At 45.7% G+C, this 25,562-nt stretch overlaps 4 protein-coding genes and 1 pseudogene across 5 annotated transcripts; 3 read left to right on the forward strand and 2 right to left on the reverse strand.

Moving 5' to 3' along the window:
• Positions 1-518: 518 nt before the first annotated feature.
• Positions 519-2,443, forward strand: COX6A1 (cytochrome c oxidase subunit 6A1). Of its 2 annotated transcripts, none has more exons than XM_089894561.1 (3): positions 519-660; positions 806-948; positions 1,100-2,146. In XM_089894561.1, the coding sequence occupies exons 1-3, from the start codon at positions 561-563 to the stop codon at positions 1,109-1,111; spliced, it is 255 nt and encodes an 84-aa protein (XP_089750687.1). In that variant the 5' UTR covers positions 519-560; the 3' UTR covers positions 1,112-2,146. The 2 variants fall into 2 exon arrangements, with proteins under 2 accessions (XP_089750687.1, XP_022406378.1); XM_022550670.2 differs by lacking the exon at positions 1,100-2,146 and adding an exon at positions 2,153-2,443 and having other exon boundaries at positions 523-660.
• Positions 2,444-2,825: 382 nt separating this feature from the next.
• TRIAP1 (TP53 regulated inhibitor of apoptosis 1) lies at positions 2,826-6,442 on the reverse strand. Its single transcript, XM_022550671.3, has 2 exons — positions 5,586-6,442; positions 2,826-4,637 (listed from the first exon to the last, which is right to left on the reverse strand). The coding sequence occupies exons 1-2, from the start codon at positions 5,763-5,765 to the stop codon at positions 4,554-4,556; spliced, it is 264 nt and encodes an 87-aa protein (XP_022406379.1). The 5' UTR covers positions 5,766-6,442; the 3' UTR covers positions 2,826-4,553.
• Positions 5,655-18,784, forward strand: GATC (glutamyl-tRNA amidotransferase subunit C). The gene is given in 5 exon segments (XM_022550668.3): positions 5,655-5,909; positions 6,005-6,177; positions 13,424-13,527; positions 17,021-17,049; positions 17,051-18,784. Coding segments are annotated over 5 exon segments (414 nt in total). The 5' UTR covers positions 5,655-5,828; the 3' UTR covers positions 17,078-18,784.
• LOC111162635 (heterogeneous nuclear ribonucleoprotein A1-like) lies at positions 13,909-15,250 on the forward strand (annotated as a pseudogene).
• On the reverse strand, positions 15,612-25,143 carry SRSF9 (serine and arginine rich splicing factor 9). The gene is made up of 5 exons (XM_022550664.3): positions 24,617-25,143; positions 22,082-22,242; positions 20,403-20,575; positions 18,636-18,784; positions 15,612-16,555 (listed from the first exon to the last, which is right to left on the reverse strand). The coding sequence occupies exons 1-4, from the start codon at positions 24,802-24,804 to the stop codon at positions 18,641-18,643; spliced, it is 666 nt and encodes a 221-aa protein (XP_022406372.1). The 5' UTR covers positions 24,805-25,143; the 3' UTR covers positions 15,612-16,555; positions 18,636-18,640.
• Positions 25,144-25,562: the final 419 nt, after the last annotated feature.

Here is a 25,562-nt window from a genome sequence, read left to right on the forward strand (position 1 = left end):
TTTGTGTAGGGCACCTGTTACTTGGCAGGTACGATTCCAGAGTCTGGGGATGCTGCAGTGGCAAAATCTTTTGACTCCCCTGATAGAACATAAACTCTGTGATGCCGACAAAATATTGTAATAATGATGATGACAATTATTATTATGTCCTGGTGCCATGAAAAAAATAGCGCAGAGTCAAAGGATAGGGAGGAGGGGAAATGGCATTTTAGATAGAGTGGTTTGTGCTCGGAACCTCCTGTTGCTGTGTACGGACTTCTACGAAGGGAGCGACCCCGGATGCCAGGGTGTCCTCCACAAACCTTTCTTTTGCGCTTAACCTCACCAGGATGCTGACCTTAGGGAGCAGGGAGTGCACGCAGGACTGCAGAGCGCATGCTCCCTCTAGCTTTGCGGCTCCGAGCTTTCAGGCTAGGATTCTGCGCGCCGGGAGGACAGTGCGCAGGCTCCTCGGGTTAAAAGGCGCCGCCCAATAGGAACTTCCTTTTGAGGTTCTGGCCCCGCCCCCACAGCCAACTTTTCTGTTTCCGCTTCCGGCGCTGCGGCCGTTCTGGTCGAAGATGGCGGCGGCAGCTGTACCCAGGGTTTGTGGGCTGCTAGGTCGTTCCCGGCTGCTGAGCCGGCCTATGTCGAGTGGCGCCCACGGCGAGGAGGGCTCAGGTACTGGGACTGGGTGCGCAGGGCGGGCCTCGGCCCCACTGGAGAGAAGAGCGGCGGGACTGTGACCTTGGCTTGAGGCCTTGGGGGTGGGAGAGGAGACCCGGGCGTATTACCGCCAGGCCTGAGCGTCGTGCCCCCTCTGCAGCTCGCCTGTGGAAGTCCCTCACCTACTTAGTGGCGCTTCCCGGAGTGGGAGTGAGCATGCTGAACGTGTTCCTGAAGTCGCGCCACGGAGAGGAGGAGAGACCCGAGTTCGTCGCCTACCCCCATCTCCGCATCAGGTCCAAGGTACCCCTTGTAGTCTGTTCGAGTGTCTCTTCGCTTTTCATTCCAAATGCCAAGTTCTTCATTCTCTAAAAGCGTGGGTGCCGTGCGTGTAGTTTCTCATTTAATTTTCTCATTTTATTTTCTCCGGTCATATCTCACTTTCTTCTTCAAGGTCGTACAATAAGTGCCCTTCAGTTTTCCTTTCTCCGAGTCATCCCACCTTTTGCCTTCTGATACTGTTCTGAAACAGTTGTCGGTGGTACAAAACCTGGAGATTTGGGAAACTCCCTTAGACTGGCGAAGTCGGAAGGCGGTTCACCTTTCTAAAACCTGGGCATCTGGAAGCTACTAGCTGCATAATGAAGAGATTGACAGCTTCTGTTCACCTTTGTACTAGTTATCATCCCAACTATGTCATCCTTTGGCTATTGATGCAGATATATTATAAAATTATTACCTCACTTAGCCCAGGTAGGACTGGAAAATTAAGCAGGATCCTTAGATCCAGAAAGAATTTTTGAGTCTGAGTGCCACTCCCAACCTTGTACAATAGAATTAGAAGCCGTGCAGTAAGGTTTCTTAATCTCAGTACTATTGACATTTGGGGCTGGATAATTCTCTTTGGGGTGAGGAGGGGCTGTCCTGTGAGTTAATAGGATGTTTAGCAGCATCTTTGACCTCTAACCACTAGGTGCTAGTAGTATACGCTTCTCTCCCCAAGATGTCTCCATATACTGGCTTACGTCCCCACAGGGGCAGAATCATCCTGGGCTGGAAATCACTGCCCTAGAGCAATGCTTTTCAAAAGTAGCATGCAAAATAACTGAGGGTATGTTGCAGTTTCCAATCCAGAGATTTGTTTCAGGTCCAGAAATCTGCATTTAAGTAAGCATCTCTGCCCCCATACCCACCTCTACCACTTTTGATGCAGGTGGTGGGAGGATTGCACTTTCAGAAACACAGCACTGATGTACAGTTACCAGCGAGAGGCTTTTGAGTAAAGAACTTGAGCTTGCTTTTCATACTGTCTACTTTACGGGCTCCCCTGGAATTTATAAGAGCTCCCTTAAATTATGGGAGGGCTGAAATATGCCAGTAGTTAAAGGACTAATTTCCATTTTGTTTTTATGTATTATCTGTTACTCACCCTACTTTAGGCAGTTCGTGGTAGTGTTGTTTCTGAACTATTTTCTGGAATTGCTTAATTGACATCTTCACTCCACAGCCCTTTCCCTGGGGAGATGGTAATCATACCCTATTCCATAACCCTCACGTGAATCCGCTTCCAACTGGCTATGAAGACGAATAAAGAGAACCTGGGCCATTACCCAGTGGGGACCACAGCACTGGTTTGGACCATTACTCTGCACACATGGACCAGAAAAGTGTTCGAGACCTTAAGCTCACCTTCTTGTATCCAGTGATGACCATTATACTTGATGACCATTATACTGATCTTCCGTCCCTTTGCTTATGGCAGGAGATGGCTTAAATAAATAATTTAGTCATGAGCTGAGAGTTGCATTCTTTGGTGGTGTTTTTCCCTCAGAAATTAACATTGATGTTATTTCTATTTCTGCAGTGAAGGTCTGCGGCTGCTGTTTACGGAGTTTCAGGTCCAATTCAGGCCTCCAAATAACAATGTTTGTAACAGACCTGGCATTGGTTTCTTGTGCCTGGGGTGGGTAAAGCAGATACCACAAGTCAAGCTAATTAAGGGTCAAAACTGGGTCCTGGCAGACTTCAGGTGGCAAAGACACCAGCATTTGCTGAAGAATTCTCCCTATAGTCAGATAATTTTCTCCAAAGATGTCAAGTTCTCATCTTGGGTCATCTCTCAGCTCCCTTAAGGCTGGAAGGGTCAGAAACTTTTGGAGAAATAAAGGCAGTGTGACACATTTCTGCATATAGAACTGGCTTTATTTGTTTCTGGAATTAAAACCTTCCTGTAGCCATAGGAATTAGGAGAGATCACCATTAAAGAGCAATTAAGATTTCCTCTTCAAAATTTAAAACCTTTTAAGTAGTTGAGATAGTGGGAGCCATTTTATGGGCAGGATAAAGTCAAAATAGCATGAGGAACAATCAGAAAAAAATTATTCCCTCAGTAGCAATTATAATAACATTTGTTTTATTCTCAAGGCTCAACCAGACAGTTTCGTGGTAAGATTCAAGAGCCTATAAGGTTTTACTGGCTTGTGGGCAGGCTTATTTCAGGACAGTTATACTTAACTGCAGCTTGCTGCCTGGACTCCCTCAACTGGGTTCCAGATATCTTTTGTATAATGGACCTTAACCTGTCAAAATATAAATGCAGAATGTATTGCAATGACATGAAGGACTGGTCACATTAAATATGAAGTTATTAATTGGTAAAGTGGAGAAGAGATAATAGGATCTAGGACTTCTGTAAATCAAGTTTCATACTGTATGGGCACATAAAAAAAATTGAACCACATTACTCAAGATATGCAATTGTGGAGACTACATGACATTCTAAAGTGTGTAAGTGCTCACCTGATCCTGACCTTTTTTGGGGTGCCATTATATAAACATTTTAAGATATCTGTGTAGCTTACTGTGGAAATTTTAGAAATCAGTGGTTTCCATTTGCTATACGATACTACCTAGCTTAGATAAATCTTCATTTTAAAATGATAAAAAACTCCCCCCAGTGTATATATGGGATGTGTGGGGTTACAGGGTGGTAGTTCCATAAAGTGCACTGAGTTTCAGGGGCAAATAATGATAGAAACTAAATGTTACAATTTGTTCCATCTTCATGATTACAGGCATTACAGGGCAGGGTGGGTAAAGGAGGCAAATAAAGTGAACTCTTTTCTCCCCCCATTTAACCAGAGGCAGCATTTTGGCACTTTTATGATACACAGGTTGACAATTCATTTACTTAAGTTGAAAGCTGGCAACAGCAAATCTTTGCAATTTAGGATCCTCCTGCATAGCCACTCCAAGGATCTTAATTGCTGAAATACACCATGAACTCTGAAATGGTGTTCACAGTGTTCTTGAAGCTTTCACCTCTTAATATGAGATCTGACACCTCTTCTTAAGGTAGGGAACTGTTAAAAGCTGTCTTCCTCTTGGCTAACCCAGTCCATCAGCAATCTTAACAGTTAAGTTACTATATAAAAATAAAACTGCTCCCAAGCATTGATCGAAACTGTTGTGCTGGGAACCCTTTCCAAAGCATTATCTCCGTGAGAGAAAAGAGAGATCCTAACCAGTTGCTTCCATGAACAGTAACCCCAGTACAGTGTACAAGTAATGCCCTTCGAAGCATAACTCAGGCAACCTTGATCATCCTGACAAGCTTATCAGCATTTACATACAAGATACATTTAAAACCGATCCCAGACCAAGTATTGCAACCATAATCCCATTATTTAGCACATTGAGTTCCTGCTGATGCCAAAGCCTGAAATTTCAAAGCAAAGAGTAATTTTTTTCATCATCTTTTACAAATGAGAGAAAAATATCAAGGAGGACAGGAAACTCCTCTCTCCTAAATTCATCAAATCGATGCTATCTTCACAGCTTTAACTGACAGGATCCAGAGTCCTCAATTTCCTGATTTGAGGAGTCCATTTTCAAGGTGACTGTCAAGGTCAAGAAGAGCTTTCAGGCTTTTCTTTGCCGTGGCCCATGAACTCCAGTCCTTCAATAGGAATCTCCTTCTCCTTTATTGCTTTCTGATGGAAGAAAACACATGATAAAGGTCCACATGGAGCCTGAGGACCAAACTTTATAAATATGATGGTACAAAAGTAAATCCGACTGGACCATAAGGACTACCAAACATGATTCAAACCCCATGCTTTTTAACATAAGATTACAAAGAAATTAACTGTAAAACCAGAGAGATTGGAAAGAGTTAACATCAAAATTCAGAAGTGGAATTTAAACAGTATCACCACTCTTGTGACAGACACAAGTTCAAATCAGTCCCAGGACTTACTGGCTATGTAACTTTGATCAAGCCTAACTTCCCTATCTATATTGGGTAAAGACAGCAGCTCCACCTGGAATTACTGAGGATGTTTTTTAAGTTAACTAATTGGGAGTGCCTTGCCCAGGGCTGTTATTACGATTCAGATCAGTTTCACATTCACTGGGCTGGAATGAAGATGTTCTGGCTAGTCAAGAGAGAATAAAATAGGCCAATGAAGGGAATATAACAAAAGGAGATCCTCCATAATGTCTAACAGGCCAGAGAGGCTAACACCCCTCCTTGTCCCTCAGCAATATTGGAAAAGTGCACCACCACAAAATCCAAGGAAACTTGATTCTAGTGAACTTCGACTAATCACTTCCTATTTCTGGGCGTGAGTGTTCCATGCATAAAATACGAATAACTATACCCACTTTGCAAGTTCAGGTTGAGCACCAAATGAACCAAAGAATGTTACTGGGCTCCGTAAAAAGTAAAGTGCTGCAAAAATATTTAACTTTGTCATTCGGAGAGATACCAGGCAGCCTTGGTGACGGTAGGGGAGAGAACTACTGTCACTGGTCTCATCGAGGCTTTTCTTCACCCTGCCAGTCCCAACGCCCTCAAGATACGATGCGTGAGGCCAGGAACACCGTAGAGAGAAGCCGGTGCCTGGGGTAGAGGCGAGAGGACCCGGGCCTCAGCTCACCTGAACACACTGCTGGTAGCGCTTGAAGAGGTCGGTGCACGGGTCCCCGGAGCAGTCCCCCTTGAGGAATTTCTCGGCAAACCAGCGATTGAAGCACTGGTCGTACTCACGCTTCATGTCGGTGCAAGCCTCCCCTACACTGTTCATGGCGTCGGCGGTGGCGGCGCTCTCGGATGTCATCACTTTTAAGCGCGTCGCTAGGCTTTACGAGAGGACGCACTACGGAGGCCGAGAAGGAGAGAAATGTGGACGCGGGCACTGTGGCTGGGCCTTCGAGCGTCGGCGGGCGGGCGCCGGGGCTTCCCCTCCAAGGCCGATCCTCAGGTAGAGGCCGGGGCGTCTAGGCGGGTGCCGAAGCGGGGCGGGAGGCGGAGCAGGCTCCACCTGTGACCCAAGCCCTCCGCCTCATCCTCCCCCAGGGAAGCCGCCGGGTCACGGCCGAGCTGATCGAGCACCTGGAGCGGCTAGCGCTTGTGGACTTCGGCAGCCAAGAGGCCGTGGCACGGCTGGAGAAAGCCATCGCCTTCGCCGACCGGCTTCGCGCCGTGGACACGGACGGGGTGGAGCCCATGGAGTCAGTTCTGGAGGACAGGTAAGCTCGCGACTACGGCCTCGAAGCCTTGCCTGCGGCGCTTTCGCTCCCAGTTAAGATGAAGATTAGTGTCTCATTTCACAGAAGCGAGATGCGAGAACTTGCCCACGGTCACCCCGCGGGTGCTTTCACTCTTTCCCTTGTTCATTATGGATCCTGTCCCTCCCTTGTAGAATCCTCGATGGCTCCCAGTGTAACTAGGAACAAAATCCGAACTGCTAAGCTTCACTTTCGAGGCCCAACTTCCTAGAGTCCCTCCCTACCGCACCGAAGTACTGCTTTTATCATTCCAACCACATTGGCTTCTTTACCGTTTCTCCAACACGCCAGATTCGTTGCTCCTCTAGGATCTTTGCATTAACTCCTTATCCTGTCTGGTTTTCTTTTTTTGGCCGTGCGGCATGCGGGATTGTAGTTCCCGGACCAGGGATCGAACCCGCGATCCCTTCAGTGGAAGCGCGGAGTCTTAACCACTGGGCCACCAGGGAAGTCCCAGGGTTTTCTTCTAATATTTTTCTTGATAATCTTATTTTTGTTGATTTGTAATGTTTCTTGTTAATAGAATGTGAGCTCATGTCTGATTTCCTAGCTGCTGAATTCCTGTCTCAAAAATTTTTAATGTACATATTTTCTGACCTAGTGGTTCGCTATGGAAATATCTGTGAAAGTGCATCAAGATGTGTTCACAAGCGCCCAGGGTATGCAAATCTGTTTATAATACAAAACAACAGAAAAGAAACAAACCCCAGAAACATTCTAAGTGTCCTTCATGGCTAAATATATCATCATAGTACACTGGAATATTTGGCAGTTAAAAATAATGAAATAACTATATGCTGATATGGAAAGGTCTCCAAGATATACTTAATAAAAAAGGCAAAGTTCATGACATCGTGTATGGTATTATTGATACTTTATGTGTAATCTATTTTATATACTCTGGTGTATGCATTAAGTTTTGTTTTGTTCCCTGAAAGGGCATGCAAGAAACTATTAACGATGGTTAGTGTTAAAGAAGATGGGAATGCAGAGGGAAGTTTTTTTGTTTGTTTGTTTTTTGGCTGTGTTGGGTCTTCGTTGCTGCGTGCCGGCTTTCTCTAGTTGTGGCAAGCGGGGGCTACTCTTCGTTGCGCTGCGTGGCTTATTGTCGTGGCTTCTCTTGTTGCGGAGCACGGGCTGTAGGCGCGTGGGCTTCAGTAGTTGTGGCACGCGGGCTCAGTAGTTGTGGCACATGGGCTTAGTTGCTCCGTGGCATGTGGGACCTTCCTGGGCCAGGGCTCATACCTGTGTCCCCTGCATTGGCAGGCGGATTCTTAACCACTGCGCCACCAGGGAAGCCTAGAGGGAAGTTTTAACTTTTCATTTTATACCTAGGGCCCAAAACACAAATGCCTAAGGGGGCAGAGTAATAACCCAAGTAGTGAAGTAGTGTAATGAAACAGGGAGGGGTGGGTCTTTGACAAAGCAGCTTATGAGTACTAAAAGGGTGCAGCCTCTACCCACCTCTACCAATTTTTGCCAAATCTTAATACATTTTAAAAGAAAATGATCTTTTTTTGAAAAGCAGACTTGTTTGCTGTTTGGGACTGCAGCTTCTTAGAAAGGATGGGTATGTAGCCTATAAAGATATGGGTAGTCTACAACTCTGTCCTAGCCTTTTTCTGATGGAATTTTAAAAAATAAACTCCTGGTACAGGTGGGAGAAAGAAAGCTGCCATTAGTCAATGCCGGTAGGGAGAGCCACACTTATCTGTAACCATAACCTTCATGTAAAGTGCTTGCTAGCCTCATGGTCTCACTCCAGTCTTTTTTTTTTTTTGCGATATGCGGGCCTCTCACCGTTGTGGCCTCTCCCGTTGCGGAGCACAGGCTCCTGACACACAGGCTCAGCAGCCATGGCTCACGGGCCCAGCCGCACCGCAGCATGTGGGATCTTCTCAGACTGGGGCACGAACCCGTGTCCCCTGCATCGGCAGGCGGACTCTCAACCACTGCGCCACCAGGGAAGCCCTCACTCCAGTCTTTGATTCCTTCAAATCCTCTATTTTGTAATCTTGATGCTTAGGTCTAGGGAGGTTAACCAATTTGCCCAAAGTTACAGTGTTTCAAAACAGAAATCTGATGTCATTCTCCTACCCAAGCCCTTCAGGTGGCTTCCTAGTGCTCTTTAGGATAAAAAGGAAAGCTTCACCATAGCCTGTGGGGCATCATTTAACCAAGCTTCTGCCCACTTCTTCAAGACGTTGCTTTCCCAGAGCTCTCCATTCTTTCCCCTTGTTAGAATTCTGGGCTCTTGCCTTTACCCCCATCTCAGCCCATGCATTCCTTTTTTTTTTTTTTTTGGCCTCACTGTGTGGCATGCAGGATCTTAGTTTCCTGACTAGGGATCAAACTCGTATTCCCTGCAGTGGAAGCGTGGGATCTTAACCACTGGACTGCCAGGCAAGTCCCCACATTGCTTTTTTTTTGCCTACTTAATTTCCTTTCTTCAGATTTCAACTGCCACTTCCTCAAGGAAGTTTTCATTCTTCTGTATTGAGTCAGATTCTCTTTCAGGACCTGTGGCTATCATGGTATTCAAAAGAGCTGTAATTTTACATGTATTCATACATGTATTTAATTGATATTTGATTCTCTGCCCCTCTTCTACTGCTCGTCCACCTCACAGGAAGCATGTCTGTTATTGCTCATCTTCATCTAGCACTGAGCAGACACTCAGTAAATGTTTGTTGAATGTTCTTTATTATCTATGGGAAAGGTGGGAATAGAGTGCAAAGAGCAGTCAGAATTTCCCAAGGCATCTAGAGGGTAACTATAAAGAAATGCAACTATTACTCAGGGAAGAGTTTGTGGAAAAGATGAAGAGGGATTTGGTTCTGGTAATTGGAATAGTGACTTAGTATTCAGTGATTTGCAATCTTGCCATAAATTAGGAAACCAGTTTGGGGTAATGATTCCATTTTAGATGTGACATTTGTAGGATTTTCATGTTTTGAATGTACTGCCTTCACTGACACTTGAAATGGAACCCAGTTAAGTGAAGACAAGTGTTAAATGGTTTTAGGTGATAGCCACACTAGCTGTAAAGGTCCTGACTGGCTAACAGAAATCTCTTGGCCCATTAATAACCTATCATTTGTTTTGAGCTAAAAAGCATTAGCATGCTTATGTACCAGGCACTAAGATTTTATATGCGTTATATCTCAGTAATCACATATAATCCCGAAAGGCAAATATTAGTATCTCTTTCATAGATGAAGAAACCAAGGCTCAGAAAGGTTATGTAACCTGTGCCAAAGTTTCACAGGTATTACGAGGAGAATCCAGGACTTGGAACTCAGAGCTTCTCTCAAATACTGCTCTAGATATGCCCTCTAAAGTCAGCCCCAGGAATTCCCCGGCAGTCCAGTGGTTAGGACTTGGTGCTTTCACTGCTGGGGCCCGGGTTCAATCCCTGGTCGGGGAACTAAGATCCCACCAGCCTCGTGGCGCAGCCAAAAAAATCAATCAATCAATCAATAATAAAGTCAGCCCCTAGAAACTTTATCCTTTTTCATCTCAGATCCAGAGACTGACTCAGGTGACATCTCTGACTGCAGCCAAATAACTTCAATGCTTAGGATGTCCCTCAGAGCCTTATTTGCCAAATTGATTAGCTCTCATTTCAGTCCGCGTGAAACTAGAAATAAATTAAAAGGCTTGTAGATGGAAGTAGAGTGGTGCCCAGAGAAACAACTCCTGGCAGCCTGATAGCAGGGAAGAGGCAGAAAGAAACTAATACAACAGCAGAACTGTTCCATTGGTCAGCCCAAGGGCCAACAGAGGCACTTCTTCTGCCATGCTTGCCATAGTGCTTTCCATGAAATTAAATGCATTTCCCTCATTACTGGTTTAAGTGCCTTGTCTGTGAGCTTTAGAGGGCAGGGATTTCTAATTCACAGTCAAAAGTTTTCTCAACCGGGGTCTTTCATCTGATTGAGGACACAGAAAGATCAATGGACTCTTTTTTCAAGTCTCCCAAGGATGGTACATAACTAACAAGTAGCCCAGATGCATAGAAGTTGTCCTATGTATCTGGACTAAATGCTCTTATAATAGAACCCTGACTGAGAAAGATGAGGTGAGGTAGACATTCAGTCAGTCATAATTGATAGGCACTTAAAGAGCTCATCTAGTCTTGTTTGGTGTTTTATGCATGATTCCAAGGTCAAGAAAAGTTAAGTGACTTGCCAAGTGAGGGGTCTGCTTGGTGTGCCACCCTCAGAGACCCTGTGTTCAGTAGCCTATGTTTAAGAAAATAGGGAGGTGTGGATTTATTCTACAAACAACTCCACCTTAAATAGTAATTAGATGGAAATGTGTGATATTTAAAGAGGTGAGTTTTGTCTTTCTGGAAATGTCACTTAATAGGAAACCCAATTACCAAATGAGTGAACCAATCAATTGCTACCTACTGTTGGGAAGCAGTAGCTTTTAACCACCTCTTGGCAGTAGTATAGTCTTTTTTGTCAAAATCTCCAAGCGCCCAGGAACAATTAGCAGCCTCCAGTCCCTATGGACTGGGAGGGTTGTGAGTGATTATAGCAGGTTAAGTGCATAGGTATTCTCTGAATGAGTAGTGGGGACTGAGGTGTACCCGGGGTGTACAAACTCTTTTTGAAAAAAGAGCAGGTGCTATTCAGCGCCCACCTCCTGTTGCCCTAAGAATGCAAGCCCAGCATTACCAGACCTTCTTTTTAAACATCATTTCACTTAATTGTCCCAGCAATTCTCTGAAGCATTTTACAAACAAGGAAACTGATACATGGAAAGGATAAGTAACTTGCATACAGGCCACGTGCAGCTCTGGGGTTTGAATTCTCTAGTGATTCAGGAGCCCAGTCTCTTAGCCATTTTGTTGTATTGCCCAACAGAAATATAAACCCCAGAAAGTCCAATGGTCACCTTTGCAGATTACTTTTATTTTTGTTCTCCAAGTTTCCTTGAATGAGTATGAGTGCATAATCCTTGTATGGTAAAAAAAAAAAAAAATTCTAGTGCAACCTTCACTTTTTTTGGCAAGAAGCTTAAGGTCTTAGAAAGATCATACTTGTTCAAGGTGACGCATTAAGACGGTGCCAGTCCTGGAATAGAGTCCAGCTTTCCACTCTTTGTACCATGAATAAGTGTTTATTGTGTCTCGCCCAGGGCTGGGTGCCCCAAAGAAATAGAAGAACCAATCCTTTCCTAAAAGAATCTTATCATTACAACTTGGCCTTCTATGCAGCCTTTACCCAGATGTTCATGTCACACCCTTGCGCCATTGTCCCATTAGGTTTAGCCTGCAGTCTATGTCTGGCTCAGAGCAGAAAGAGCTTGGCTGCTACCCTCTTAGTGATTGAGCAGACTGCTTATTTTTCAGCCCAGGTATCTGGAAGCCAACTCAAACCTCTTGTCATGCACTTTTAAACCTTAAAACAGTAGTGAAGGGCTTCCCTGGTGGCGCAGTGTCCGCCTGCCGATGCAGGGGACACGGGTTCGTGCCCCAGTCCGGGAAGATCCCACATGCCGCGGAGCGGCTGGGCCCGTGAGCCATGGCCCCTGAGCTGCGCGTCCGGAGCCTGTGCTCCGCAATGGGAGAGGCCACAACAGTGAGAGGCCCGCATACCGAAAAAAAAACCAAAAAACACAAAAAAAACAGTAGTGAAGCCCCACAGATGTGTTCAACTCCTGTTTGGTTTCACTAGTTTGCCATCTGGATAGTTTAATGAAACCACTAAGCCTCAAAAACAGTGTGAGATTCTTGAGCTATGTTCGTGGTACATCTTGCAAGGACAGGTACTTTTACATCCACAAAGGTGGTTGCAATGAAAAAAGCACTCATCTTAGGGGTACCAGAACCGGGCTCGGATCCCAGTCCTGTCACTTAGCAGCTTAAGTTATTTATAACCAATCTTGAGCAAGTTTCTGCACCTTTCTCATTTCCCATCACCCCCCCAATCCAGCTGTTTCTTTTTTTTTAAGTGTATACATATATTTTTTTAAATTATTTATTTATTTATTTATTTATTTATGGCTGTGTTGGGTCTTCGTTTCTGTGCGAGGGCTTTCTCTAGTTGCGGCAAGTGGGGGCCACTCTTCATCGCGGTGCACGGGCCTCTCACTATCGCGGCCTCTCTTGTTGCAGAGCACGGGCTCCAGACGCGCAGGCTCAGTAGCTGTGGCTCACGGGCCTAGTTGCTCCGCGGCATGTGGGATCTTCCCAGACTGGGGCTCGAACCTGTGTCCCCTGCATTGGCAGGCAGATTCCCAACCACTGTGCCAGCAGGGAAGCCCTAAAGTGTATACATATTTTTAAAATATTTATTTATTTGGCTATGCCGGGTCTTACATGGGATCTTCATTGCTGTGTGCAGGATCTTTAGTTGTGGCATGGGGGCTCTTTTTTTTTTTTTAATTAACTTATTTATTTTTTCTGCGTTGGTCTTTGTTGCTGCGCGTGGGCTTCCTCTAGTTGCACTGAGGAGCTACTCTTCGTTGTGGTGCGTGAGCTTCTCATTGCAGTGGCTTGTCTTGTTGCGGAGCACAGGCTCAGTATTATGGTACACAGCTTAGTTGCTATGCAGCACGTGGGATCTTCCCAGACCAGGGCTCGAACCCGTGTCCCCTGCATTGGCAGGCGTATTTTTAACCACTGTGCCACCAGGGAAGCCCGGCATGGAGGCTCTTAGTTGCAGCATGTGGGAGCTAGTTCCCTGACCAGGAATTGAACCTGGGCCCCCTGCATTGGCAGCACGGAGCCTTAACCACTGGACCAGCGGGAAGTCCCAACCCAGCTGTTCCTTGACCATGGTTAAGGAGTGACATCACCTGTTCTGAGGACCTGTCCCTCACCCAGGCTGGGTTAGGTCCCCCTATCTAGTCCCTTGGCAAGCATTGCTTACCTCTGTTAGATTTAATATATTATACTGTAATTGCCTTCTTACCTATCTCCGCCAAAAGCAACTTACCCATAGTAATCATAAAAAATATTAAACATATCAATCCTGAGGAATAATTACCACTTATCTCACAGGGTTCTTGGGAGAATCTATAAATGGTAGGCTGTTATTTGGTCTACTGTTGACTACAACTCCTCCATCTTTGAGCAGTGACTATAACTCAAGAATATGCTGCTCCCTTGTTCTCCCGTACTTGACCCTCTCCACCCATGCCCTCCCTAGAAGCCATGTTCTGAGAAGGTAACCTTAAACTTCTGGTTTTGTAGATGTCTGTACTTGAGATCCGACAATGTGGTAGAAGGCAACTGTGCTGAAGAACTACTACAAAACTCCCATCGCGTTGTGGAGGAGTATTTTGTGGCTCCCCCAGGTATGTGTTGCCCAACATGGCTTAACAGACTGTCCCACAGTAAACTAAGAATGCAGTAGGAACTGTGAGGCCCAGATTTGCTATGTGAAAGCACTTTGACAAGTATAAAGTGGCAAAAGGGTGAAGGAAGTCAAAAGGTAAAAACTTCCAGTTATAAGTTAAATAAGTCCTGGGGATATAATGTACAGCATGGTGACTCTAGGATGTTAACTAATCTTATCATGGTAATCATTTTGCAATATATACACGTATCAAATCATTGTGTTACACACCTTAAACTTATACAATGTATGTCAATTATCTCAATAAAACTGGAAATAAGAAAAACACATGGAGATTACTCCTTTCTGCTTGTGGATGCCGCCGAGTAAGCATCGTTGACGTCTCCCCCCCCAACTCTCCACTGCCGTCACATCTAAGTCAGAGTCACCCAAAGAGCCCGAACAGCTGCGGAAGCTCTTCATCGGAGGTTTGAGCTTTGAAACAACCGATGAGAGTCTGAGGAGCCATTTTGAGCAGTGGGGAACGCTCACAGATTGTGTGGTAATGAGGGATCCAAACACCAAACGCTCCAGAGGCTTCAGGTTTGTCACATATGCCACTGTGGAGGAGGTAGATGTGGCCATGAATGCAAGGCCACACAAGGTGGATGGAAGAGTTGTGGAACCAAAGAGGGCCGTCTCAAGAGAAGATTCTCAAAGACCTGGTGCCCACTTAACTGTGAAAAAGATTTTTGTTGGTGGCATTAAAGAAGACACTGAAGAACATCATCTAAGAGATTATTTTGAACAGTATGGGAAAATTGAAGTGATTGAAATCATGACTGATTGAGGCAGTGGCAAAAGAGCAGCTTTGCTTTCGTAACCTTTGATGACCGTGACTCCGTAGACAAGACCGTCATTCAGAAATACCACACTGTGAATGGCCACAACTGTGAAGTAAGGAAAGCCCTATCTCAGCAAGAGATGGCTAGTGCCTCATCCAGCCAAAGAGGTCGAAGTGGTTCTGGAAGCTTTGGTGGTGGTCATGGAGGTGGTTTTGGTGGGAATGACAACTTTGGTCATGGAGGAAACTTCAGTGGTCAAGGTGGCTTTGGTGGCAGCCACGGTGTTGGTGGATATGGTGGCAGTGGGGATGGCTATGATGGATTTGGTAATGATGGAAGCAATTTTGGAGGTGGTGGAAGCTACAATGATTTTGGCAGTTACAACAATCAGTCTTCAAATTTTGGACCCATGAAAGGAGGAAACTTTGGAGGCAGAAGTTCTGGCCCCTGTGGTGGCGGAGGCCAATACTTTGCCAAACCCCGAAACCAAGGTGGCTATGGTGGTTCCAGCAGCAGCAGTAGCTATGGCAGTGGCAGAAGGTTTTGATTACTGCCAGGAAACAAAGCTTAGCAGGAGAGGAGAGCCAGAGAAGTGACAGGGAAGCTACAGGTTACAACAGATTTGTGAACTCAGCCAAGCACAGTGGTGGCAGGGCCTAGCTGCTACAAAGAAGACATGTTTTAGACAATACTCATGTGTATGGGCAAAAAAACCTCAAGGACTGTATTTGTGACTAATTGTATAACAGGTTATTTTAGTTTCTGTTCTGTGGAAAGTGTAAACCATTCCAACAAAGGGTTTTAATGTAGATTTTTTTTTTTTTTTGCACCCATGCTGTTGATTGCTAAATGTAATAGTCTGATCATGACGCTGAATAAACGTGTCTTTTTTTAAAATGTGCTGTATAAAGTCAGTCTACCCTGAAGCCATTTTGGTAAACTACCCCAACAGTGTGAAGTTAGTATTCCTTCAGGGTGATGCCAGGTTCCATTCAAAATTTATTTACAACCTGCTTTGGTGGAGAAGCTACTGTCTTCCGAAACCTTGGTGTAGTTGAACTGACAGTTACTGTGTTGTGACCTGGAGTTCACCGTGAAAAGGGTCACCCAAGCCAAGTCATGGAGTTTTTTGATTATTAATATATGATTGTTGGCACATCCTATGCAATATATTTAATTGGATTATGGTACCAGATATAGATGGGAATGAAGCTTGTGTATCATCCATTATCATGTGTAATAAATAAACAATTTAATATCCTCTTGAAAAAAAAATAATACATGTATTAATAACAACAAAAAACAAAGTATATACAGGTGGTGACACTAAGGTGGCAGTAGATTCCAGGGGTCACATTCACCTCTAGGGGCCAGGTGTTAACAGGAATGAGCAAAACAAAAACAGGACCGAGGCAGGGAGAGATGTGTAGAGTGGCAAATCTGGAGCTCAAGCTATGCCTAAAGGGGCAGCTGGCATGCGCTGCTTCTCATTCAGTGCCAGGCAGGAATAGGATCCCATTTTCCCAGAGAACCTGGACATCTGGCATTTTGTGTGCTATTTCCCAAATTTTAAGTGTTAATTCAAGATTTAAAAAAATACCATGAAAATAAAACATACCTGCTGCAAGCCAGGTGCATCCTGTGACCAATCTGCAACCCCTAGTGTGGAGATTTGCATCTTTAAACCTCACTGTAACTATTTTAAAACTCTGGGCCAATAATAAAACCCAGAACCTTGGGTAGCTGAACTGCAGATAGGTGAGCCCTCAGAGCTGCTGCACCCCTCTGGACATTGGGGAATGGGACTAGCCTAAGCACTCCAGGTAGATGGCTTTCCAAGTGCCGGCTTCAAGTTCAGGAGATGCCCCTCAGTGGAGAACCATCGTGAGCAGCCTCCAGAGACAAACATCAGTTCTCTGGCTCAGGGAATACCTCTTTGATCAAGACCAACCAATTAAAGAAAAGCTCTGGTTGAAGCAAGGATGGGAAGGAAAGCTAAAAAAATTTTGAGCTCGGGCTTCCCTGGTGGCGCAGTGGTTGAGAGTCCGCCTGCCGATGCAGGGGACACGGGTTCGTGCCCCGGTCCGGGAAGATCCCACATGCCGCGGAGCGGCTGGGCCTGTGAGCCATGGCCGCTGAGCCTGCGCGTCCAGAGACTGTGCTCCGCAACAGGAGAGGCCGCAACAGTGAGAGACCCGCGTACTACAAAAAAAAAAAAATTTTTTTTGAGCTCATGCCTCTGATTAACTGAACCACCTCAGTTAACTGTGGAGAGAAATAAGATTTTATAATCTCTCAATCTCAGTGTCTGATAGTTGTTGCTGTTTCAGCAGACACATCCATTGATCACATATGCTGTTTCTCAAATAGAACCTTGTGTCAGACTTTGCTTCTTGGGAAAAACTGAGTTCACAGTCATAGTCTCTCCTTCCTCTCCCATATGCATATAAATGTCTAATTAACCTGTCTCTGCTTCTTACTGAAAAGTGTGCATTGATTAGGCTTCACTTATAACTGGTTCTTTCAGATACTCATAGTTAGAGAAAGTGTAATAGCTACACTTATTTCCACTGCTTATTTTTCATGACAAACCAGTTAGCTCAGTGTAGAGCCAGTTGGAAAGCAGGCTCAACTATAACATTCCTTTTTGTTATTGTTTTCAAACAGGTAATATCTCTTGGCCAAAGCTGGATGAAAAAGAGCCCTTCTCACACTGCTGAGTAGCTATTCTGGGAAGGGGTGCCCTCTAAAAACGTGGAAGTGCAATGAGTATTTTGTTACGAACACTAATGTTCCCACTTCCTTCAGTCACCTGAAAAAAGTGATGGTTAAGTATCTCTTAGTAACTAACTCTTCTGAAGACAGAACTGGGAAAGATCTAGCCAAAATAAGGCAAATAGTCCCTGATGCCAACGGAAGTAGAAGGTATGGCCAGTTTCCAAGGAAATGGATCAAGTGTACTCACAGGCTGTTCTGTATGGAAGATTTTATCCCCTCCCCAAAAGACTGTCTACCAAACTGCATTTAAGTGAATTTTTCTATTTATGTAACTGTTAGACATTGCATCTGATCACTATGTGACAACCTGAGTTGTCCTTTTCAGTTGCTGCTTCCATTGACTTGAGCAGCCTTTTATCTTTACTGAGCACACTTAAATTTGTTCTTGGGTACCCACTTTGTTCCAAGCAGAGGGCTGACTTTCTGCTAAGGTTAGGAGGCAGCTTTGGGAGGTGGTGGATATGTTTATGGCCTTCATGGTTGTGATTTCATGTGTGTGTACTTAACCCCAAACTCACTGAGTTGTATACATTAAATGTACAGCTTTTTACAGGTCAACTGTATTTCAATAAAGTGGTCTAAAAAAAAAAAAAATAGTCCTGGGCCTGTGACAAAGTAGGCCCCCTGCCCCATGATTACTGAACTGAACAGAATCCCAAGACAGTGGGGTTTTTTGTTTGGGGGTTTGTTTTGTTTTTTAAAGCTCAGATACCAGGGACAAATGAGACAAATTTAGGAGTGAAAGTGATAGAACCAAAACTTTTTTGGTTTTTTTTTTCCCTAACCAACTGCCAAAGTTGGTTTTGGCTAAGAATTTCCCAATGATCTTTATGCTGGTGCCCACTTTTAAAAGTCTGTTTTTAGCCTTCCCATTCCCTTCCCCTATCTGCAATGCACCCTCTTTTCTTTAAAGCAGCTTAACTTACACAGTTGGCCTTGAATTATAAGAGAACCCTGAACCTGCCCTTGGGATTGAAGTTCTCAGACCACCATCAGAGCAACATCTTTATCCCCAAATAAAGTAATCCACTCCTGCTCCTTACCAACTGGGCACAAGCTGCCACTACAAGTCAATGATTTTTTTTTTTTTTTTTTTACTATTATCAGTGTGCCTGTTTGGTGAAATCTATGAACGTAATTAAGGACAATCACACATGTCAATTACTAAACGTTTAAAATATATTTCTAAACAGAATGGGCCGACTTAAGTCACAGTAACAGCTGATCTCCGTAGAAGAGCAACCCACAAAGATACAGCACTGTTTTTTTTCCCATCATCAGGGGTGAAAAATATACAACTTGTTTCTGAACCAAAACCATAATTTCCGCAGTTAAAAATGTTTCACTGCTAATATGGCCCTGGTAGAAATTATGTAGTTTTATTTCCTTAAAAAAAAAAAAATTAAAAAAATGTCCTAAGACACTAAATCATCAATCTGGAATGTAGATTCTGAGCACAAAGCAGCTCAGTTCACCTAAAAAATAAAGAAAAAATTCCCATCACCTGTCTCAGTAGGGTCTGAAAGGAGAGAAGTAGTGTGGGGAACCCCTGCTTTGGTATGGAGAGTCACGGCCCCTTGACCCAGACCGAGACCGTGAGTAGCCATAGCTGGTGCTTCTCTCTGGATAAACGCGTATGTAGGAAGTTTCACCCTGAAATTCAAACAAAAGGTAAAGGAAAAAATAAGACCCAGAAGAATAAAGCACACCAACACCTAACATGGCTGCCTAACAATAACAGTTAAGTATTGAGCATTTACTGTTTGCTTGGCACAATGCTATCTCATTAAACCCTCGCAATAGTGCAGGAGGTAGGTATTCTTGTCCAAGGTGACACAAATAAATGGCAACTCGATTATGTGGTAAATAACTCAGCTACTAGCTACTACTGTTAACATATCTGAATTCCTGCCACTAACCCCCAGAATCTGACCTGGGCTAGATGCTTAGTTATCTTCATAATTTAGCTTCCTGGCAAGTCTTTTTTTTTTTTTTTTGCAGTACGCGGGCCTCTCACTGTTGTGGCCTCTCCCGTTGCGGAGCACAGGCTCCGGACGCACAGGCTCAGCAGCCATGGCTCACGGGCCCAGCCGCTCCGCGGCACGTGGGATCTTCCCAGACCGGGGCACGAACCCGCGTCCCCTGCATCGGCAGGCAGACTCTCAACCACTGCGCCACGAGGGAAACCCCCTGCAAGTCTTTTAAGATAATGCTATTATTGTGACTATTTTGCATATAGAGGAACCAGGGTTCGGAGTAGGTCGGCTAAGATTTTAATAAGCAGCAGAGAAGTCATGTCCAGGCAGGCCTACCTCCAGGCCCTTTGCCCTCAGCCAGCATTCTCAGATCTAAAGACCCTAAGATGAAAGAAGCCAGATGCTTTTTCCCTCAGTGAAGTCAGTAATTTGATTACCCTTACTGAGACCCTGCTTTGTAGTATAACTGACGACCAGGTGCTGTTTTGTTTCTGCTGCAAATTCAAGTCTTAGAGGACAGTCTGAGCAAAAGCACTGTTAACCCAGGCAGTCTCCAAGCCATAAAGTTAGGGAATTATATGAATCCTTAGAAAAAGAAATGGGCCCAGAAATTCATGTCCCCAGACATCCCTAAACCCCATAGCAAGTCAGGACAGGATAACCAGAAAAAAATGTCCAATTGGTGGTCTGGTATCTGGTCTCAATGGTATCAAAGGAATAGTCACCATTTGAATCAGACTGAGATCCAAAGCAGCAGCCACCTACTTGAAAGGAAGTACATCAAGAACTAAGTCCCCAGGGTGAGGTGATGAACAACAAGAAAATGCCAAGGGCTCAGGTTTCAAAGAGGCTCCTGCATCATTTTGGGAAAGGCACAGTGAAGTGACAACTCAGCCCCAGTAGCAGTACCTAGAAGGGCTGAGATGATGAGGTTGGCTTGCAGAGCCCAGACTAGACCCAAAGGAGGGAGAGCCATAATAATTAGGTTCATGGAGGGACACTGCAGATTAAGCCAGTTGTGAAAGGGTGTTATCATGGAATAGCTCACCACATTATGACAGACTGCACCAGTATTCTTTCCAGGTTAAAAATACTATGACTGCAGACTTCTCTCTGTTATGACCCTGCAGGGCTTAGGCATGATGAATTCCTTGGCTTTGTCCACGTAAGATAGATCTTTAATGGTATTGTGAGGTCCTCAAATGGCAAACGCATGGCCTGTTGCTACTTCTGCTAGGTCAGCTTCAGGTGGAGTGGTCTAGGTACAAGCTCCTCAACAGAAGGTGGGGACCCACCTCATGAGAGCGGAATTTGGTGTCATCCAGTTTACGCAGGGCATATTCCATGTCTTCTTTTCTGAGATATTCAACCATCCCCATTCCATCTTTCTGCACATCTGCGTAACAGACATCCCCAGCTTCTCGCATATGATCTTTCAGGTCCTGCCAGCTGCCTGATGGAGGAAGTCCTAGGCACAGAGAACATAAGAAAAGAGGCCATATCCTTCATCTATGTTAAGAGCCATCAAGACCTAGGGTCCCTTCTCCATCAATCACTACTTTTAAATCCTGAGGGTCCCCAAATCACAAATTTTAATAAGGGACACAAAACCAGAGAAGAACACTAAAGTATGTGTGGTAAACCACCATAATAAGCTGGTCCTAGGATAATCTTCCAGAGACCAAGCCTTTCCAACTGACCAAGAAGTTCATCCCGTTATAGGTTTAGTACCTCTAAGAATTCAGAGCCTCTCTTTCTTTGTCCTTCATAATTAATAACAAACTCCCAAGACTTTGAGTTCTAATTTTTTCCGTTATGAAATTTATCGGTACCAATTATTTCTTGCCTGACTGGGTTCCCAGGACATGGGAATTTTGAAACCATCCAATAAAATAACCAAAGTGTAGCTGAAGTAACACAACAAAAATCTAAAGTTTGTTTTCTTGTAGGTGTGAATGACTGACAAACTAGACAAAGTACCTCTTAAAAGATCACCAACACTCTTCAATACAGTAGGGGAAAAGGTAAGACTCAGACGCTAAAACTAGTCGGGAGTCATACAACCCTACCTGATGTCATGAAAGGGAAATGTGCTCCTGCTCTCAAAGGCTGTGTTTACCGCTCACAGCTCAGGACTGCAGCCATTTCCTAATAGTTTTCTAAGCAGGATTTCAGAGCAGCATGGAGAGAAAAAAAGATATGTATGACATCCTGAAGGAGGGAATAGAGTTCTGGGGTTAAAAAATTACAAAGGGACACAGATAGGCAGATACTGACAGTATCACTCTCAAGCACCATGGGAGTCTGATGTGACTGTGTGACATTCACATCTAAGACAGTGCCAGGCTCTTCAATACACTTCACTCCACCAGGGCCCTAAAACACCCCTGCAATGTGCAAAAGGCCCCAGGTTTTTACCAGTGTGTTAATGTTTCAAAAAGATGCATAAACCTCTGAGCTTAGCATTTCATCACTTGTCAACACTAGACGTTTCGTTCTATACTTTGCAATACAATCACTAAGACTCCCAAGTTGTAGTTTTGGTTTCTTTTTTACATAATTCCAAAACCACCACAAAATATGGCCTATTTTAGGATCCAAGGCTAGGTAATTTGTTCAAATCTGGCTTCTGCAATGTCTTTCTAGCAAGTCCGACACCAGGGTACATTCCAAAAGAAAATGTCTTTAGAATTCCAGCTCAAGGGGTTTTGCCATCATCTTCCCTTTCAACACTAGAAAACTCCAGTATGAGAAGAAAGTTTATGTTCTATCAAGGCTGCACTATCAGTGCAATTTCATTGGCAAGGTACCTGCCTCACTGGCAGGGCTTCAGACTGTCACTGTGCATGGGCTGTTGAAAAGAAAACCCCACACATCCCACGCACTGAAGAATAACAGCTAACATTTCTTGGAGGCCAGACTCTGTGCTAAGTATTTTACATGCATCATCTTATTTAGTTTGAAAGGAACATACCTGAAACAAGAACTCGGAAATCAGATCTTCTTGTAGGAGGCCCATTCCTCCCACCACGGGGCCACCCACCCCGACCTCCGTAAGTCCTGGGGAACTCCACACGAAGCCGGCACTGGCCATAATCATAACCGTTCCTTCCATAAATTGCATCCTCAGCATCTCTGCAAAGAAAAGTTTGGAGTTAGTGCTACTCAGGAGCGCCGACTGACTTCCCAGTGAGGAACATGAGTAACAAGAATAAAAAGAAAACCTCAAGTGAGAAAACAAAAGAACAAAAACCCAGAACTTGATGCACTACTGCTTTGGTTTGAAGACCTTTCATGATATTGGAATTAAACTTTACAGCTGTCACACACAGGGTTCTCTAGGTATGAAATGATAATGAATAGATAAACAGATAAGAGAACTAATTCAGAAAAAAATAAACTGTTGACAGATGACTGATTTTGCCAATAAAAGTGTTTCTCTAACCTTGGTGAGCTGTTTCTCAAAACGCACACCACACACTAGTCCTTTAATATTCTTCCTCAAGGCCTAGTACATTCAAGTCTATAGAAAGAAAAACCCATTTAAAAAGAGGTAAGGCTCAAAAGACAAATGCAAATTAGTGTTTTGTGAGGAATATGGAATTCCTTCAAGTGTACCTTTTCAGCATGGTTTGGAGGACTAAGCTGTCAAAACCACTCTGGGTACAGTTTCATCAAAAGAGGTAAATATCCAATAAAGTAATACTTTAAAGTCTTTCCTAGGGCTCTAGGAGAGTTAGGAACACCAAGCTGGTTCTCCAATATTGATAGGAGAGAGAATATCCTCAGAGGGTGAGAGGACAAACAGCTGAAGACATACTAATGAAGGCAGCATTCAGTTGTCACAGGCACATAAACGCTAATCAAGATTCCAGTCCCAGGATTAAGAGCAAGGAGGACCACATCCAGCTCAACCCTAGCTATATTCATAATACAGTGAGAGAGAGGCAGAACTGCCAGGGTTTAAGACTGAATAAAAACTGTCCTCAGTTCAAATCATCTTCCTGCTACTTACTAGTAGTTGTCTCTGGGTAAGTATGTGATCAAGATTTTACATGTGAATGTAATATGCCTGTCTCACAGCGTTTTTGTAAGGATTAAGTAAGATACTATGTGTGCAGTGCTTTGCTTGAAACTTGGCATCTAGTGATAGCAAAAGATAGCTTTTCATTATGAAAGGAATGAGGGAAAAGACGACATACCATACAGTAAGTTTGTATTCGACAGGGCAGTAGATTCAAATCCTACCTTCCCTAGTACCCTTCCCTTTCATCAACTCTAAATCCTGTTACCTCATCTGAAAATGTGATTAGTAGCACCTAGTTTATAGGCTGTTGAAAATGCTAAATAATACATAGTATGGCACATGACACATAGCAACTTAAGAAACACGGGAACTGTTACTAATTAATAGAACAACCTTTTCCAGTTTAGGTGTGTGTGAAAATGCCTAGTTCCATTTTTTGAGGCAAATGGCAAGACACTAGGAATGAGCTCCGTCAGAGTCTTCAGCCATCAAAGCCTCAGGGTATGTCCAGCCTCCTCATCCTCAGACGCTGCCCCTTGCCTCGTATCACCCCCCAAGATGCGCAGGACACCCCACGGGCAGTCCTCCTAGTGAAGCCCGCAGGGCGCAGACTAGGCAAAGCGCTCCCTCTGCCAGTGCTGGAAACCAGCGAGCGGGCTCCGATTTACCCCGAGTGTAGTAACCAACACAGTGCGAACCAACAAGCGCAGTGTTGAAAGTTACCAGGCCTTTTCTGGGGCAAGGGCCGACACTCTTTGCAAAGTCACAAAGACCCCTTCGAGCCGGTTTCGGGATCTAGAGCTTCCACATCCTCGGGGCCCTTAGCATCTAGCGGTGCCTCCCTTATTAGAGAAGGAATAGTGAAATCAGAGACCCCCCTCAGACTGTTTTACAAGTTTTCCCAAATCCCTGACGCTTTTATCAGAACGAGGCCCTGGCCGTGTGGGGCGGGGCGCGCGTGGATGGAGATCCGTTCCATCAAGGAGCCCCCTATACGCCCTCCAAAGGCATCCACACCCCGGCACTGTGCGCCCCACAACGGCGAGTCCCAGATGGGGGGAGGAGTGGGCAGGGAGGGCGACCCTTCCCTCCTCACCCAGTCCTCTCCGGGCCGGCTCAGGGGCCAAGCTTCCCAAGCCCTGGGCCGCTTTCTCCGAAGGGTGCCTGTCCTGCCGCGAGGGAGAGAACGGGCATCTGTACCATCCCTGAGGTCGGTCTGGGTGGGCTTGGGCCCTCCCAAGACCCGGCTTTTGTGTTTCTAAGTAAAAAAAAAAAATAATAGAGGAAGTGACGGAGCAAAGAGCAAAGGACTGCCCGGAGCCCCGCGGCGAGAGGAGGCCTCAGCCTCCACCCGGGGGCGCCGTGAGGGGTCTGCGGCGAGGGGGGAGGGGAAGCCCTGGAAAGGAGCGGGGAGAGGAGAGAAGGCGGGGGCCCGGGGCGTCGGGCCGGCCGGCGGGCTGGCGGGCGGCGCGGGGCCCTCACCGCGGGTCCTCGAAGCGCACGAAGGCGAAGGGCACGAGGCCGTGCCGGTTCTTCAGCTCGATGTCGCGGATGCGGCCGTACTTGTAGAAGAGGTCCTCCAAGTCCTTCTCGCGCACGTCGGTCGGAAGGTTCCCCACGTAGATGCGTCCGTCGCCCTCGCCGCCGCGCTCGTCCGCCCAGCCCGACATCCGCACCGCGCGACGCCGCGGGCCTGCCGCAGCCCACGTCCCCGCCGCAGCCTCAGCCGGGGTCCCCCCGCAGCGTCCCCGCGGGCTCGGAGGCGCTCAGCCGCACAGCATTGTGGGAACAGGAACGGAAGCGAAAGGGTCGGAGGAGGCAAAAGGAATCCTCTTAAAGGGGACGCGGCTGCGACGACTGCGCGTGCGCTTGCGCCCCCTGTAGGTGCAAAGGGGGTCGGGGGGCGACAACCGGGAGAGAGCTTGGAGTCAGGCGATTTGGAGTCAGTTCCCCAAGGCAAGTCACTCGCCAGCTGCGTCGACTTGGGCAAGTGACTCAGGCTCCCCGGGCCTCAGTTTTCTCCCTCTGTAGCGCTGCCTACCTCACAGGTTTTTGTGAACATTTGCTGAGGTGAAACGGGTGTAGCGCTCAGGGTGGGCCCCGCGGGCCGTCACTCCGCGTGCAGGGCGCCGCAGGGAGTCGGCCAGGGCCTCAGGCTGACGCCGCAGCGGACTGAAGGAGTCCTCGACTGCCTCAGGTCTGTAGCCCTCTGGGCCACCCTGTCCCTGTTTTGCAGTTGCTTAGAACTAAGGGTGTTAGGTGGATTAAAATGGGTGTAAGAGACCTGAGATGGGCTCCATAGCTGGACTTGAAATTTATCGGAGACAAGGAGGGAGTAAAAGAATCATTACTGGGAATTCCCTGGCGCGCGCTTCCACTGTAGGGGCACGGGTTCTATCCCTGGTAGGGGAACTAAGATCCTGCAAGC

This window comes from Delphinapterus leucas, chromosome 14, assembly GCF_059928025.1.
Source record: "Delphinapterus leucas isolate spDelLeu-1000000601 "Yukka" chromosome 14, BTC_Dleu_Yukka2, whole genome shotgun sequence".
Classification (NCBI taxonomy): domain Eukaryota; kingdom Metazoa; phylum Chordata; class Mammalia; order Artiodactyla; family Monodontidae; genus Delphinapterus; species Delphinapterus leucas.

Excerpts from the sequence above, each read along its gene's own strand:
- TRIAP1 (XM_022550671.3), bottom strand. The coding sequence starts at position 5,765 with ATGACATCCGAGAGCGCCGCCACCGCCGACGCCATGAACAGTGTAGGG. Across the intron at positions 4,638-5,585 it reads GCTACCAGCAGTGTGTTCAG|AAAGCAATAAAGGAGAAGGA; the intron begins GTGAGCTGAGGC and ends TTCTTCCATCAG.
- COX6A1 (XM_022550670.2), top strand. The coding sequence starts at position 561 with ATGGCGGCGGCAGCTGTACCCAGGGTTTGTGGGCTGCTAGGTCGTTCC. Across the intron at positions 661-805 it reads CCACGGCGAGGAGGGCTCAG|CTCGCCTGTGGAAGTCCCTC; the intron begins GTACTGGGACTG and ends CCCCCTCTGCAG. Across the intron at positions 949-2,152 it reads ATCTCCGCATCAGGTCCAAG|CCCTTTCCCTGGGGAGATGG; the intron begins GTACCCCTTGTA and ends TTCACTCCACAG.
- SRSF9 (XM_022550664.3), bottom strand. The coding sequence starts at position 24,804 with ATGTCGGGCTGGGCGGACGAGCGCGGCGGCGAGGGCGACGGACGCATC. Across the intron at positions 22,243-24,616 it reads GTGCGCTTCGAGGACCCGCG|AGATGCTGAGGATGCAATTT; the intron begins GTGAGGGCCCCG and ends TTTTCTTTGCAG. Across the intron at positions 18,785-20,402 it reads CCAAATTCCGCTCTCATGAG|GGTGAAACTTCCTACATACG; the intron begins GTGGGTCCCCAC and ends TTTGAATTTCAG.